At 59.3% G+C, this 13,683-nt stretch overlaps 1 protein-coding gene across 1 annotated transcript; it reads left to right on the top strand.

Moving 5' to 3' along the window:
* Positions 1 to 7,381: 7,381 nt before the first annotated feature.
* Positions 7,382 to 9,573, top strand: CLDN8 (claudin 8). The gene has a single exon (XM_054710479.1). The coding sequence runs from the start codon at positions 7,382 to 7,384 to the stop codon at positions 8,057 to 8,059; it is 678 nt and encodes a 225-aa protein (XP_054566454.1). The 3' UTR covers positions 8,060 to 9,573.
* Positions 9,574 to 13,683: the final 4,110 nt, after the last annotated feature.

Here is a 13,683-nt window from a genome sequence, read left to right as displayed (position 1 = left end):
GGGAGAGGGAGAGAGATAAAAACATCCATGACGAGAGAGAACCATGGATCGGCTGCCTCCTGCACGCCCCACACTGGGATGGAGCCTGCAACCCGGGCCTGTGCCCCGAGCGGGAATCGAACCCTGACCTCCTGGTTCGTAGGTCGGTGCTCAACCACTGAGCCACACCAGCCGGGCCAGGCCATGAACTTTTATAACCCGGGGTGTTGCTTCCTCCTTTCGGCCCGCCCCCTCCCTTCCTTCCTCATCGAGCCCGAGGACATCAGATTGTGATCGGCACCAAACTGTCCTGAGCACACGGCCTCGGGCCTGCTGGCCCCAGAAACAGAGTTTCAGCCACGACAGCGATAAGGTCTGGCCCTCAGCGGTGCTTCAGCCCCGGGCCGGGACACGGATCAGCCGTGGAGCGCACCTCACGGGACGGGACGGGAACACCCCGTGGCGGCACCAGGACCCGACAAAGGCCAGCCGCCCCCTCCCTGCCGGGCCCAGCGCCTCAGACGGAGCTGTGTGAGCTCCCCATAACCATCCCTGGGAGCCGGGGAGCCACGTCCGTGAGCACCAGCTCCCCGAGACTCCGGGCTCCGAGCCATTTCCCCAACAACACGGAACTCCCTTCCCGGCTGCGAACGCGGCGCCGGTGGCTCAGGCTCACGGACCCTCCGCCCGCACAGTGTTCACTCCGCGCCCACTCCCTGCTGCTCTGCAAGATTAACCGCTAACCACAACCACCAGCTGTTTTCATAGAACAGAGTGACACGGAGCCTCATAAATACAGGCCTGCCTCGTTTCATTTTTAAATATATTGTTATTGATTTCAGAGAGGAAGGGAGAGGGGGAGAGAGAGAGAAACATCAATGATGAGAGAACCATGGACCGGCTGCCTCCTGCACGCCCCACACTCGGGACAGAGCCTGCAACCCGGGCCTGTGCCCTGACCGGGAACCTGTGACTTCCTGGCTCATAGGTCGACTCAACCACTGAGCCACGCGGCCGGGCTGATAATTTAAATCATTATTAACTCTCTTCTTGGAAAAGGTGAGGGGACTTTATTGAATTGCAATGCGGCTCCGCTCTCTCAGGCAGCCGGAGGGTGAAGGCAGCTCTCTCCTCCGTGTGGAGCCGGTGCAGAGCCGTGGCCGGGCGGGCGGGCGGGCGGGCGGCACCGCGGCGCGGCAGGCAGCGATAGCATCGGCCTGGGGGCGGTGCTCAGCTCCTTTATCGGGACATCTAAGTCCTCCCGGGCCACCGGCTCCCGGGACATTCCAGGCGCAGGTTCTGCTCTCCTGGGTCGGCATGGAAACAAACCCCGAGGGCCCGGCGCCCCGGCCAGCAGGAACTTCCTTGTTGGCGGTGGATGGCGGCGGCCGCTGGGCCTTGGCGAGGGGCTAATCGCCGGCGACCCCTGAGCCAAAGGTTCCCACGCTGGTTCTGCAACCACGGTGTTGGCAGCGTGGAAGTGGGAGAATTCCACTGAAAAAAACCCAGGTTTCGACTTCTGGTTAAAAGGGGAAAAACTCTGGCCCTGGCCGGTGTGGCTCAGTGGATAGAGCGTCGGCCCGAGGACTGAAGGGTCCTGGGCTCGATTCCGGTCAAGGGCACGTACCTCGTTGCAGGTTCCCGGGCCCTGGTCGGCGTGTGTGCAGGAGGCAACCAATCGATGTGTCTCTCCCTCTCCCTTCCACCCTCTCTAAAAATCAATGGGAAGATATCCTCGGGTGAGGAGTAACACGAATGAGTGAATGAATGAATGAATGAATGAAAGGGAAAGCTCTGAGGGCCCGGGGGCACCCCCAGGAGCCGCACCAGCTAGGTTCGTCCGTCCGCTGGTCTCTGTCCCCTCCCTGGGCCCTGAGCACTGGTGTCCGACACCGTGTGCGTGACAGAAGCTCCGGCAGAAGGCGGGGGGGGGGGGGGGGGGGTGGAGGGGGGGGGGGGGGGCAGTCCGCGTCCAGCGCCTCCGGCCGAGACCCCAGCTCCGAGGCCGGCCTGTGCCTCCCTCAGGGCTCAGGGCTCAGCTCGCGCTCACGGTCCCGCAGTCGCTGGGCAACCGGCTTTTTCTTTGTTTTTGGAAACGAGGAAGTTTCACTTGAAAACGGGGGCTAGCTGGTTTTAGTTGGTTTTGAGTTGAACTATTTGTGCGACATCCTCCCCTCGGGTCGCTCCCACACTCCACGTTTTTCACTGTTTACCGAGCACAGAGGTTCCTTAGCCCGGCATTTCCCCCGTGGTGAGGAAATTGTATTCTTTTCTTTTCTTTTCTTTTTATATTCAATATTACTTGTATCAGCTTCAGGTGCACAGCATGGTGGTCAGACGGTCACGTATTTCACAAAGCCTCCCCGCTCCCGATATTCCAGTCCCGCCCAGCCCCGTACGTGCGGTTCCGTGAAGCCCACGGGGTAGGATGGGGGGGGAGAAGGCAAAGCAGAGGAACCTCCGGGATAAGGTCCGAGGGAGAGACCGGCTCCCTTTCCACGGAGGGAACGGGCGTTCCCGGGAACCGTGCAGCCGCCGAGACGGCGTTCGGGACCGAAGCCCAGGATTCCACGGCCGGCTCCTTCCGACAACACGCCCCCCGCTGGGGTCCGAGCAGCGGTCAGCGAGGCCTCACAGTCTAACTCTGTGGGATTGAGCCCATGCTGGTCGCCTGAGGCGACGGATCTTAATTTAAATGGTGAGAGGAAGGTAATTGTTTTGTAAATTAATCTGTATCACAGCCCAGAGCTCCGTGGGCCTGGTTAATTACTTTTCCCTGCCTCGTCCACGCCACCTTCTCAAGAGAAAGTCATCCGTGGGCTCCGCATTCCTGTTTGCTCAGCGGGACGCATGTCTGTGCGTGTCTATGCGTGTCTGTGCGTGTGTGGCCTGTGGATGGCCTCTCACGCGTGTTTCCACCTTCGGCGGCCCGCACCGACAGGGGCTCTGCCGTCGTCGGCGTGGACACTTTTGTCTCCCGTCAAACTGCCCCACAGCCATGGTGCGCACTTCCCTCCGGAGGGGGGCGAGGGCTCAGCTCTACCGTGACCCACTCTACGAGGCCCGAGCGGGAGCAGTTCTCCCGAGTCAGGCGTGGCCTCCGGTCTGGAGGTTGGGGAGCCTGCACCCGCCTTCCCAGCTGGGAGTGGGGGGCTTCGGGCCTGTCACTCATAAGACCCAGTTTCCTTCATAAAACTGGTATGATAAGAGTTCTGTTCCAATGAGGTTCAAATCATAGAATCATCGACTGTATCACTAAATAGTCTTAATTGTTAACATAACTTGGTAATGATTGAATAGTTTTCATGGTTCACATAGTAACATTAAGTAATATTTTAAAAATATATCGCCCAGTCGGTGTGGCTCAGTGGTTGAGCATCGACCTATGAACCAGGAGGTCAGGGTTCAATTCCCGGTCGGGGCACATGGCTGGGTTGCAGGCTTGATCCCCAGTGTGGGGCGTGCAGGAGGCAGCCGATCCATGATTCTCTCTCATCATGGATGTTTCTCTCCCTCTCCCTTCCTCTCTGAGATCAATACAAACACACTTCACATATGTACACACGTATGTATACTCTACTGGGCACAGGCTGTCATGTTGAAGCTATTATTCCACAGCTTCTCCCCTTCTCCTCCTTCGCGCTCACGGACTCGCCCTGGAACTGCCGTGGGGTCAGAGGAAGGTCGCAGGAGGAGCTGTAGGGACCCACTCGTTCCCCGAGGTCACGGAGGAACGCGCCCACCTGGTCAGGAACGTGTTCGCCTGGTCGGACACGTGCCTCCGCTCTGCGGGGACGACCCCTCTGTGTGTGCGTTCTCTGCCGGACCCTCTGCTCTGAGCACCAGCCTCTCGCTTCACAGGCTCATACGGGGTTCAGGGCGTCCCCAAGACCCGCTTCCCCAGCCGCCCCACGCACAGCCACGGGCGGGCCGTGGGGTGCAGCTCCACGTTTTCACGTTGGCTTTGGCCGAAGGTGGGGCGTGGCCATGAGTGGCCGAGAAGACCTCAGTGGACGGACAGGGTACCCGGCACGTGGCTCTGCTGGCCATTCTCCAGCTCCCGTGAAACACGGGGAGCCCCCTGCGTCCCAGCAGCCGAGGCCCCGGGGCACGAGTGCCGGTGTCACTGCACTGAGTTCGTTTAATTCCTCTTCCAGACACACGCGTGCTCGGTGGCGGTGGACCATTAAGCACCAAGGCCCCCTCTGAGTATATCCTGAGGGTCCCCAATATCAATCAGAAAGAATATATGCACCCCTATGTTCACAGCAGCGTTATTGACAGTAGCTAAGATCTGGGAAACAGCCCAAGTGCCCATCAGTAGCAGTGGATAAAAAAACTGGTGCATTTACACCGTGGAATACTATGCAGCTGTAAAAAAGAAGGATCTCTCACCCTTTGAGACAGGGTGGAGGGACCTAGAGAGCATTATGCTCAGTGAAATAAGTCAGTCAGAGAAAGACAAGTATCACATGATCTCATTTATACGTGGAATCTAATGAACAAAATGAACTGATGAGCAAAATAGATCCAGAGACACTGAAGCATAGACAGACTGAAGATCCTCATAGGGAAGGGGTGTGTGTGGGGGGCGGGGAGTGGGAAGATTAACCAAAGGCCTTGTACGCATATGGGCTTACCCCATGGATACAGACAATAGTGGGGTGAAGGCCGGGGTGGGGGCAGGAACTGGGCGGAGGGGGCCACGGGGAGGCAATGGGACCACCTGCAACACTCCCAACAATGAACACAAAGAAAGAAAGAAAGAAACCGCAGACGGAGACGAGAACAGGAAGTTGCTGAGAAAGACGGGCCCGTGGTGACAACAGATCCGCGGCGCTGGGAGGGAAGAGAACTTTCCGGACCTTCCTCGTCGGCGCCGCCGTGAGGGCCCAGCGCGTGGGCGGCTGCCGGCGACCCAGGAAGGGGCTCGACCAGACCTGCCCGCCGGGCCCTGACCCCACTCCCCACCTCCTGACGGTGGGAACGGGCCTCTGTGCTCAGGCCTCGGCCGCGTTCGCTCAAGTGACGGAGCCCGAGACCGCGGCCGGGCTGGGAGGGGCTCCGTTCTGAGCCGCGCGGCGGACACGGGCACCGCGTGCTCATGACCACGGGGCTGGGGACAGACGTGAGCCGCCGGAGGACACGCCGCGGAGGACACGCAGGTAGGAGTTCAAGGGCAGGGGCGGCGCACGGTGTGGTTTGGGAACAACACGCACAGGGACCTGTTGACATGCGCGCTGGGCTCTCAGGACGCGGCGGCCAGCCCGGCGCCGGCCGTTAGCAGGGAAATAATTAACAAGTGAACGCGGGGGAGCTGTCGACACCACAGAAAACCGACTCCGCGCCAGTCCAGAGGGAACGGGCCGGCCGCTGCTCGGCTGGCAGAACAAAGACGATCCACATCACGATAAGAATGAACGGGACCCTCCCCTGAGCGGTGCCGGCCAAGGGCTCGCGGCCGAGGAACAAGGACGAGGGCCGAGGGCCGAGAACGCAGGGCGGGTGTTTACGGGGAGAAGGCGTCGGCATGTGTGAGGTCGTCGGCGGACCGAACTGAACGCTGTGCCTTCAACGGCCCCGTTAAATCCGGCTCTGAAAATGCAGGGAAGGGGAGCTCTCCAGAGACGGGTCGCCTGAGCACGCTGCTCCTTCTCGGGGTCTAGGTCCCACTCGGTTCCTCCCAGATGCGACGTGCCGGTGAGAGCGGTCTGAGCGGGTCGCTCTGCATTTTAAGACGGGACAGCGCGGACGGCGTGACGGTGAGGGCTTCCGTGGCCCTTGCAGACGTGGCACTAAAGACGGTTCCGTGAACAGCTAACAGAGTTTAGGTCAATGACTTCAGCCCCCTCGCCCCTCGCCCTATAATCACCTTATGTAGGAACAGCAGCCGTTTGTGCACATTCCTGCACCTCCTGCACAATCCTAGTTGCTTTGGCCTAAGGCCGTGGTCGGCAAACTCATGAGTCAACAGAGCCAAATACCAACAGGACAACGATTGACATTTCTTTGGAGAGCCACATTTTTTAAACTTAAACTTCTCCTAACGCCACTTCTTCAACATAGACTCGCCCGGGCCGTGGTATTTTGTGGAAGAGCCACACTCCAGGGGCCAAAGAGCCGCCTGTGGCTCGCGAGCCGCAGTTTGCCGACCACGGGCCTAAGGAGACGAGCAGACGCTGCCGCCCCGTAGCCCTCATCGCTACGCCGAGTCCTGGCCGCGGCCGTTCTCGTTCTCTCTTTACAGGCGGGAACTGTCAGTTGCATCTGCATTCTTTTCTTAGAGGTCAAGATTCAAACTCCAATGATTTTTTTTTAAATATAATTGTATTGATTTCAGAGAAGAAGGAAGTGGGAGAGAGAGAAACATCAGTGATGAGAGAGAATCATGGATCACTGCCTCCTGCACGCCCCACACTGGAGATCGAGCCCCCAATCCGGGCCTGTGCCCTGACCGGGAATCGAACCCTGACCTCCTGGTTCATAGGTCAATGCTCAGCCCCTGAGCCACGCCGGCCGGGCAGGCGGGTTTTTTCTTATACAGTTTTTTTCCTTCTACGTCAAGTTCAGGCGCCATAAGCAGTTTTCCTGGCTCAGGAGAAAGCGGTGTGTTTGGCACGTCGGGGACCCCCTGTGGTTTCACGACGTCCCCTGTCCCCTGGCCACCCTGTTCCTGACCTCTCCCCAGCCCAGCCTGCTGTCAGGTTGTGGACAAATTAACCCACCCCCTGGCTCCCCTGTGTCCAGAGCACGCGGCTCCCCGGGTCCGAGGACCAGCCACCGTCGCCCGTCCCCTCGGCACCGAGAGGCCGGCCACAGCTCCTCCACGTTACTCCTCCCACAGCCGCGCTGGCCGGATCTCCCACCGCCTGGACGAGGGCACCTCGCGCCTCACCGGGGCTCGGTGGGGCAGCTTCCGGTGAGCCCAGGACGGAGCCCACGTTCAGGACGATGCCCACGGGCAAACGCTCTGCCCGGCTTCTTGGAAACCGGAGAAGCACAGAGCGCGTTTCTGTCCAGATTCCAAGTGCCTCTGGCCGCTCCACGGGACTGGGCGGCCTGCCACGGTCTGCGATTGGCCGAGAAAGCGGCTCCACCTGCTCTGCGGGTTCACCTGCCACAGGGGAGGGCGGCCCGGCAGCCGGCAGCCGGCACTGGATCTAATCTCAGAGCAGGAGCAGCCGAGCGGCTCTGAGCGAGAAGCCCGGCTCTGAGCTCATTCCTACGGGCCTGTCTCGCTGGGGCTCAGGCGCAGGAGCCCAGCCGGAGAGCGGCCCGGACCCGGACCCGGACCCGGACCAGGACCAGAACCAGGACCCAGATCAGGACCAGAACCAGAACCAGGACCAGGACCAGGACCCAGATCAGGACCAGAACCAGGACCAGGACCAGGACCCGGACCATGGCCAGCTCGGCGCTGCAGTGGGTGGGCCTGCTGCTGGGCGGGGCGGGCGCGGTGGGCACCGTGGCCGTGACCATCATGCCGCAGTGGAAGGTGTCCGCCTTCATCGGCAGCAACATCGTGGTCTTCGAGACGCTGTGGGAGGGGCTGTGGATGAGCTGCCGCAGCCAGACCCACCTCCGGCTGCAGTGCAAGGTCTACGACTCGCTGCTGGCCCTGCCCACCGACCTGCAGGCGGCCCGCGGGCTCATGTGCGCGGCCTGCGCCCTGGCCGCCCTGGCCTCGCTGGCCGCCGCGCTGGGCATGCGCTGCTCCCGCTGCGCCGGGGCCGAGGCCGAGGCCAAGGGCGCGACCCTGCTGGCCGCCGGGGTCCTGTTCATGGTGGTGGGCGTGGCGGTGCTGGCGCCCGTGAGCTGGGTGGCCGCCTCCGTCGTCCGGGACTTCTACGACCCCACCCTGGACGACGGCCGGAAGCGCGAGCTCGGGGAGGCGCTGTACCTGGGCTGGGTCTCCGCGCTGCTGCTCGTGGCCGGGGGCGCCGTCCTGTCCTGCGTGTCCTACGTCCCCGGCGAGAGCGGGGGCCCCAGGTACCACCTGCCCGCCCGCCGCGCGGCCCCCAGGAGCTGGTACTCAGAGAGGAAGCCGGGCAGCGTGCCCTCGCGAAGCCAGTACGTGTAGGCGGCCAGGGTTCTTCTCCTCTTTTTACTCTTTATTACAGAGAGTATATATTCTATTTCTAAATGTTTTTTCTGGAGTATTTTCTTGATGTCAGAGAGGAAGGGAGAGATAGAAACTCAATGATGAGAGAATCATGGATCAGCTGCCTCCTGCACGCCCCACACTGGGGATCGGGCCCACAACCCGGGCCTGTGCCTGACCGGGAATCGAACCCTGACCTCCTGGTTCACAGGTCCACGCTCACCCCCTGAGCCACGCCGGCCGCGCCGTGTGGAGGTTTTGGCTTCACCTCGTAGGTGGCCGCGATGCCCACTGTTTCCCGCGAGCGGAGCCCGCGGCCTGGACTCGCGGCTCTCACCTGCGGAGCATCCACCGCCCGTCCCGAGGACGGTTCTGTGGGGCTCAGAGCGCAGCCGAGGAGACAGGGAGACCCGCGCCTCAGCGGCCCGTCCGGAGGTTTGCCTCTTACCACTCCTGGTCCTGCGAGGCCCCGCTTAGTCCCGCCTCCCGGACCTCTCCCAGCCGCCCGTCCAGCCTCTCCACTGCACGTCCCCAGGCCTCATCGGGCGTCCTTCCTCCCTGACCTGAGCCGGCCTCGCTGACCGCTGCCGCTCCTCGCCGGGACCCCCAGGCCCGGGACGCGGCCGTGTGCGCGGGTCGGAGGACGTGGGTGTCTCCCAGAGACCGGGTCGGGCTCCTGTGGTCCTGATTCTAAAGGAGATGCGGGTCCATTCCGCTGAGTCAACAGAACGCACCCCGCGCCCCTCGGGGCCTGGGGCGAGGTGGAGACGGGACGTTAACGGTTGAAACGCGGCTCAGCGACGCGTGCACGGGGTTTATCACGGCGGTTTGGACAAAAGGCTTTAATCGGCGGATAAAGGCGACGCCGGGCTCTCCGGCTCCTGCCTGCTCTTCCCCGAGGCCTGTCTGTCCTCCGATCAAATCAACCACCTGGAAAGGCAGGTCTGCGTCAGGGGCTGCATTCTGCAAACTGCTTTCGCCAGAACTACACTCCGGAGGCGGCCGGAGGGACCAGGAGACCTTAGAGACGGCAGGGAGCGAAGCGTCTTCTGAACTGCGTCTCAGGGGTGCGTTCTGATAAGAAGTCACGCGTGTGTGTATGGATGTGAATCGCGTGGTAACTGCGTGAATAAAGACTTTGGTTTTTACCAACGTAAACAACAGGACAGAAAAATGAAATGCCTTGGTTTTATTTGCTAACCAAAAACCACCACCACCAACAAAAAACCCACGCAAATTCTCTCTGAACCTGGGCTTCTCCGCGGGGGTCCCGTCACCGTCATTCCCGGTGTCCAGACACATTTCCCACGCGTCCCGCTTGTGCTGTGTGTTAGGACGGTATAGAAATTGTCTAGTTTTGTGTTTCCTCCAAAGTTGATGCCATGGATCATCTCATTTGAAAGTCTGTACCCACATTTCCTTAGCTGACGTGACTGTCTGCCCTCTGCTTTATGTCCTTTGTATTAATAAATTTGCCTTTTATATAAATTTTATATTTTTTCACTATTCTCCATTTTTTTTTCTGTTTTATTAACCTGAAATGAGTTTTTGAAAACCTAATGTTTTGGGATCTCTAATTTTAAAAAGAATATCAAGGCCACATTTTAAAGATAAAAGTAGAATCAGCATTAGCTTCCAAGACTCTAAAATACTGTATAGTTTTTAATAATAATATACTTACCTTGTAGTCATTGAATCCATACACTAATAATTGATGAATATAATATAATATACTTGTAATTTATTAAGTTAGTGCTACAGGTCCCAACAAATCCACATACTGTAAATACTGCGTATGTAGAAGCCATTTCTAGGAAAACTTTCCATTGCTAAGTACATTTTTTACCTCCAGGAAGTAGTATCTATACTAACAAAAGGGTAATATGCAAATTGGTCAGGATGCCCTCAAAGTAACGACCGAATAGCAGGCTGCGTGGGGCGACCAGGCCAGCAAGGGGGGGGCAGTTGGGGGCAACCAGGCCGGCAGGGGGCAGTAGGGGGTGACCAAGCCAGCAGGGTGGTTAGTTGGGGGAGACCAGGCTGGCACGGGGGGGGGGAGTTAGGGGTGATCAGGCAGGCAGGCAGGTGAGCAGTTAGGAGCCAGGGGTCCCAGATTGTGAGAGGGATGTCCAACTACTGGGGATCGGGCCTAAACCGGCAGTCGGACATCCCCCAAAGGGTCCTGGATTGGAGAGGATGCAGGCTAGGCTGAGGGGACCCCCCCTCCATGTATGAAATTCATGCACTGGGCCTCTAGTTAATTAATAACAGTGGTCATGTTTAGGGGCATGTACTGTATGCTGGGACCTCTAGCACTTTATATGAATTATGTCATTAAATATTTTATGATATTGACATGATTAGTTCAATCCACAGATGAGCAAACAGTTCATTGTACAAACGTAAGAAACACCCAAACCTGTAAGAACTTTTTATGAATTTATTTAAACTGATGACAATTGCTGGGAAGCAAAATCTCAACAAGTTGAGAAAACATTTCAGAGAATGGCAGTTTTCAGCTTATTCTATGCAGTAGAGGCCCGGTGCACGAAATTCATGCACTTGGGGTGGGGGGGGGGCGTCCCTCAGCCCGGCCTGCACCCTCTCGCAGTCTGGGAGCCCTCGGGGGATGTCTGGCAGTCGGACATCCTTAGTGCTGCCCCGGAGGCGGGGGAGGCTCCCGCCACCGCCGCTGCGCTCGCCAGCCGTGAGCCCGGCTTCTGGCTGAGCGGCGCGCCCCCTGTGGGAGTGCACTGACCACCAGGGGGCAACTCCTGCATTGAGCGTCTGCCCCCTGGAGGTCAGTGCGCGTCATAGCGACCAGTCGTCCTGCAGTTTGGTTGATTTGTATATTAGACTTTTATTACATAGGGTTAGACTCAAAGGGGAGAGTAAGGGGGTTAGTTACCTGAAGCCCAGGGGGGTTAGGGGGCGGGAGGAAGCAAAGCAGGGAGACCTCTGGGATGAGGTCCGAGGGAGAGACCCACGCCCTGTCCACGGGAGGGGCAGGCGTTCACAGGGAACAGTGCAGCCGCGGAGACGGCGTTCGGGGGCCAGATGGCCTGCGGGCCCTGGTCTCCGCTCTGGGGAGGGTGGGCCCGAGGGTCTGGAAAAGGAGACATCGACGTTCAGAGGTGCATTTACGAGATGCAAACAGACAACAGCTGAGTGAGGGCAAAGATGGACTTCGTCAGGGAAGCTGAGGCCCGGACGCGACTCCCCGCGACCTGCTCTGGCTGGGAAGTCTCACTCACACCCTCCTGTGGTGGCTTCCGGCCCCCGACGCTGTGAGGGCCGCCTGCAGGCCCCCCGAGATTGTGAGGGGCAGTGGGTGACCCCTGTTGGCTCACAATTGATTTCCCAGAACAGCAGGAAAAACAGGACTGTCGGACTTCCCAGCTCATGTTCCTTCTCTTCAGAGAACACAGATTTTCTTCACCACGGCGGGTTGTGGAAACGCCTGCGCAGCGGCTGTGGCCGGAGCATTTGGCTGGCGATTCCCTGGCGGCGAAGTGCTGTCCGGTCCGAGGCACGTTTTCTCACGAGGAGAGAAAAACAGGACGACCACGGAGCCCTTGGGAGAAGCAGCCGATCGGTCGTCTAAGGTCTGTCTTCCATCGAACAACCGTGTTTACTCAGGGGCCCCCCCGGGTGTCCCACACCCCAGGGCCCATCCCCATCTTTTCCCGAAAGAGATGCTAGGCTGCTGGTTCCCCTATGGACACAGCCTCAAGCAGCTCAAACCCTGTTCCCCTCTCCCCCCGTGATGTCAGCACCCTCTTCCCTCCGAGGCTGAACAGGCCTCCCAGACGTGTGTTCCCGCCGGCCTTCCCCCCAGGCTCCCTCTCGGCTTTATTCTAAAACTAGGGGCCCAGTGCACGAAATTCATGTACGGGTCGGTTCCCTAGCAGCTGCCGGCTGCTGGCAGGGGCCTTCCTTCATTCTGTGCCGCCCCCTGGTGGTCAGCACACATCGTAGCGAGCGATCGAACTCCCGGTCGGTCAAACTCCCGAGGGGACACTTTGCATATTAGGCTTTTATATGTATAGACTAGTGGCCCGATGCACGAAGATTCGTACAAGAATGGGCCTTCCTTCCCCTGGCTGCCAGCACTGCCTTCGCTCCAACCGGAGCCGCCTTCCGCCTTCCCAACTGCCCAGAGGCCCAGAGTAGCTGGGGCGCTCGGTGCCTGTGTATGCAAATTAACCTGCCATCTTTGTTGGGTTAATTTGCATACTCACTCCTGATTGGCTTGTGGGCGTCATGAAGGTACGGTCAATTTGCATCTTACTCTTTTATTAGTGTAGATGCAAGTCAGGCCCCATAACTCCCTGCCCGGTGTCCACAGGGACGCTCCGCTGCCTGGGTGGGGTGGGACCCTCAGCGCAGCTGCCAGGGAGCCTGTGTTACCACCTCCACAGCAAGGCTCCCCAGTTACATCCGTCAGAGCCAGCGCGATAGCAGCCCACAGGGACATCCAGAAACCAGCTGACCCACACGCCAAGGGGCGTGTGCAACATCCTCAGGAAGAGCCTGGGATTGAGGGGGGCTGGTTGGAGGCAGATGATGTGCCAGGGGACATCCTATCAGGAGCTTCACAGAAAGGTCGTGGGGAAGAGGAGGATGTGATGGAAGTAACACCGCCGGCGGGGGACGGGTGTGGCCTCCTCACCGGACGCCCCCCACCCCCAGCCCTTTCCACTGAGTCTCTACCCAGTACAGACAGTCCTAGGGAGAGAGAAATAAAAATAGACAAGACAGGTTTTGTTTTCAAGGCATCTCCTGTCTGACAGGGAGAGAAGAGTGAGAATCAGGGCCTTTCCTGGAGGCACCATCTCTCAGAGCCGTTCCTTCTTATAAATATACGCGAGGCCCGGTGCATGAAATTCAGGCACGAGTAGGGTCCCTAGGCCTGGCCGGTGATCAGGGCCAGTCTGTGGGGCGACCGGCGGGGCGATCGGGGGCCCCCGCTGGCACCCACCTTGGCCGACCTGGCATCACCCACCACCTCCGCCGGGTGATCGGGGAGTGGTGCCGCCCACTCACCAGCTGGCCCCCGAACGCCTCCCTCTGCTGGGCAACCAGTGGGGCGATCGGGGGGGCCCCACTGGCACCCGCCTTTGCTGGCCTGGAGCATGCGGGCTGGGGGCAGCGCCTGCGTTGAGCGTCTGCCCCCTGGTGGTCAGTGCGCGTCATAGCGACCAGTTGTTCCACCGGTCGCTCTGCTGTTTGGTCGATTTGCATATTAGGTTTTTATTATATAGGATTTTTATCGATTTCAGAGGGAGGGAGAGGGAGAGAGAAACATTGGTGATGAGAGAGAATCATGGATCAGCTGCCTCCTGCACGCCCCACACTGGGGATCAAGCCCACCACCTGGGTATGTGCCCTGACCGGGAATTGAACCGTGACCTCCTGGTTCATAGGTCAATGCTTAGCCACGGAGCCACCGGCCGGGCCGTGGTGCTTTGCGTTAAGCTACCAATCCTCTAAGAATCCCGTGAATCACGCACGGAGCCCTGACAACACTGAGGTCAAGGAGGAGACACAGACATAGATACTCGGTCTCCCCTGCGTTCGAATCTCAGAGAGGTTAGACATGC

The sequence above is a fragment of the Eptesicus fuscus genome, chromosome 3, assembly GCF_027574615.1.
Source record: "Eptesicus fuscus isolate TK198812 chromosome 3, DD_ASM_mEF_20220401, whole genome shotgun sequence".
Taxonomy (NCBI): Eukaryota; Metazoa; Chordata; class Mammalia; order Chiroptera; family Vespertilionidae; genus Eptesicus; species Eptesicus fuscus.
The sequence above is the reverse complement of the archived record's forward strand: the minus strand, read 5'-3'. Positions and strand labels throughout refer to the sequence as shown.

Bases quoted from the DNA above. Each gene is read 5' to 3' on its own strand.
- CLDN8 (XM_054710479.1), top strand. From the start codon at position 7,382: ATGGCCAGCTCGGCGCTGCAGTGGGTGGGCCTGCTGCTGGGCGGGGCG.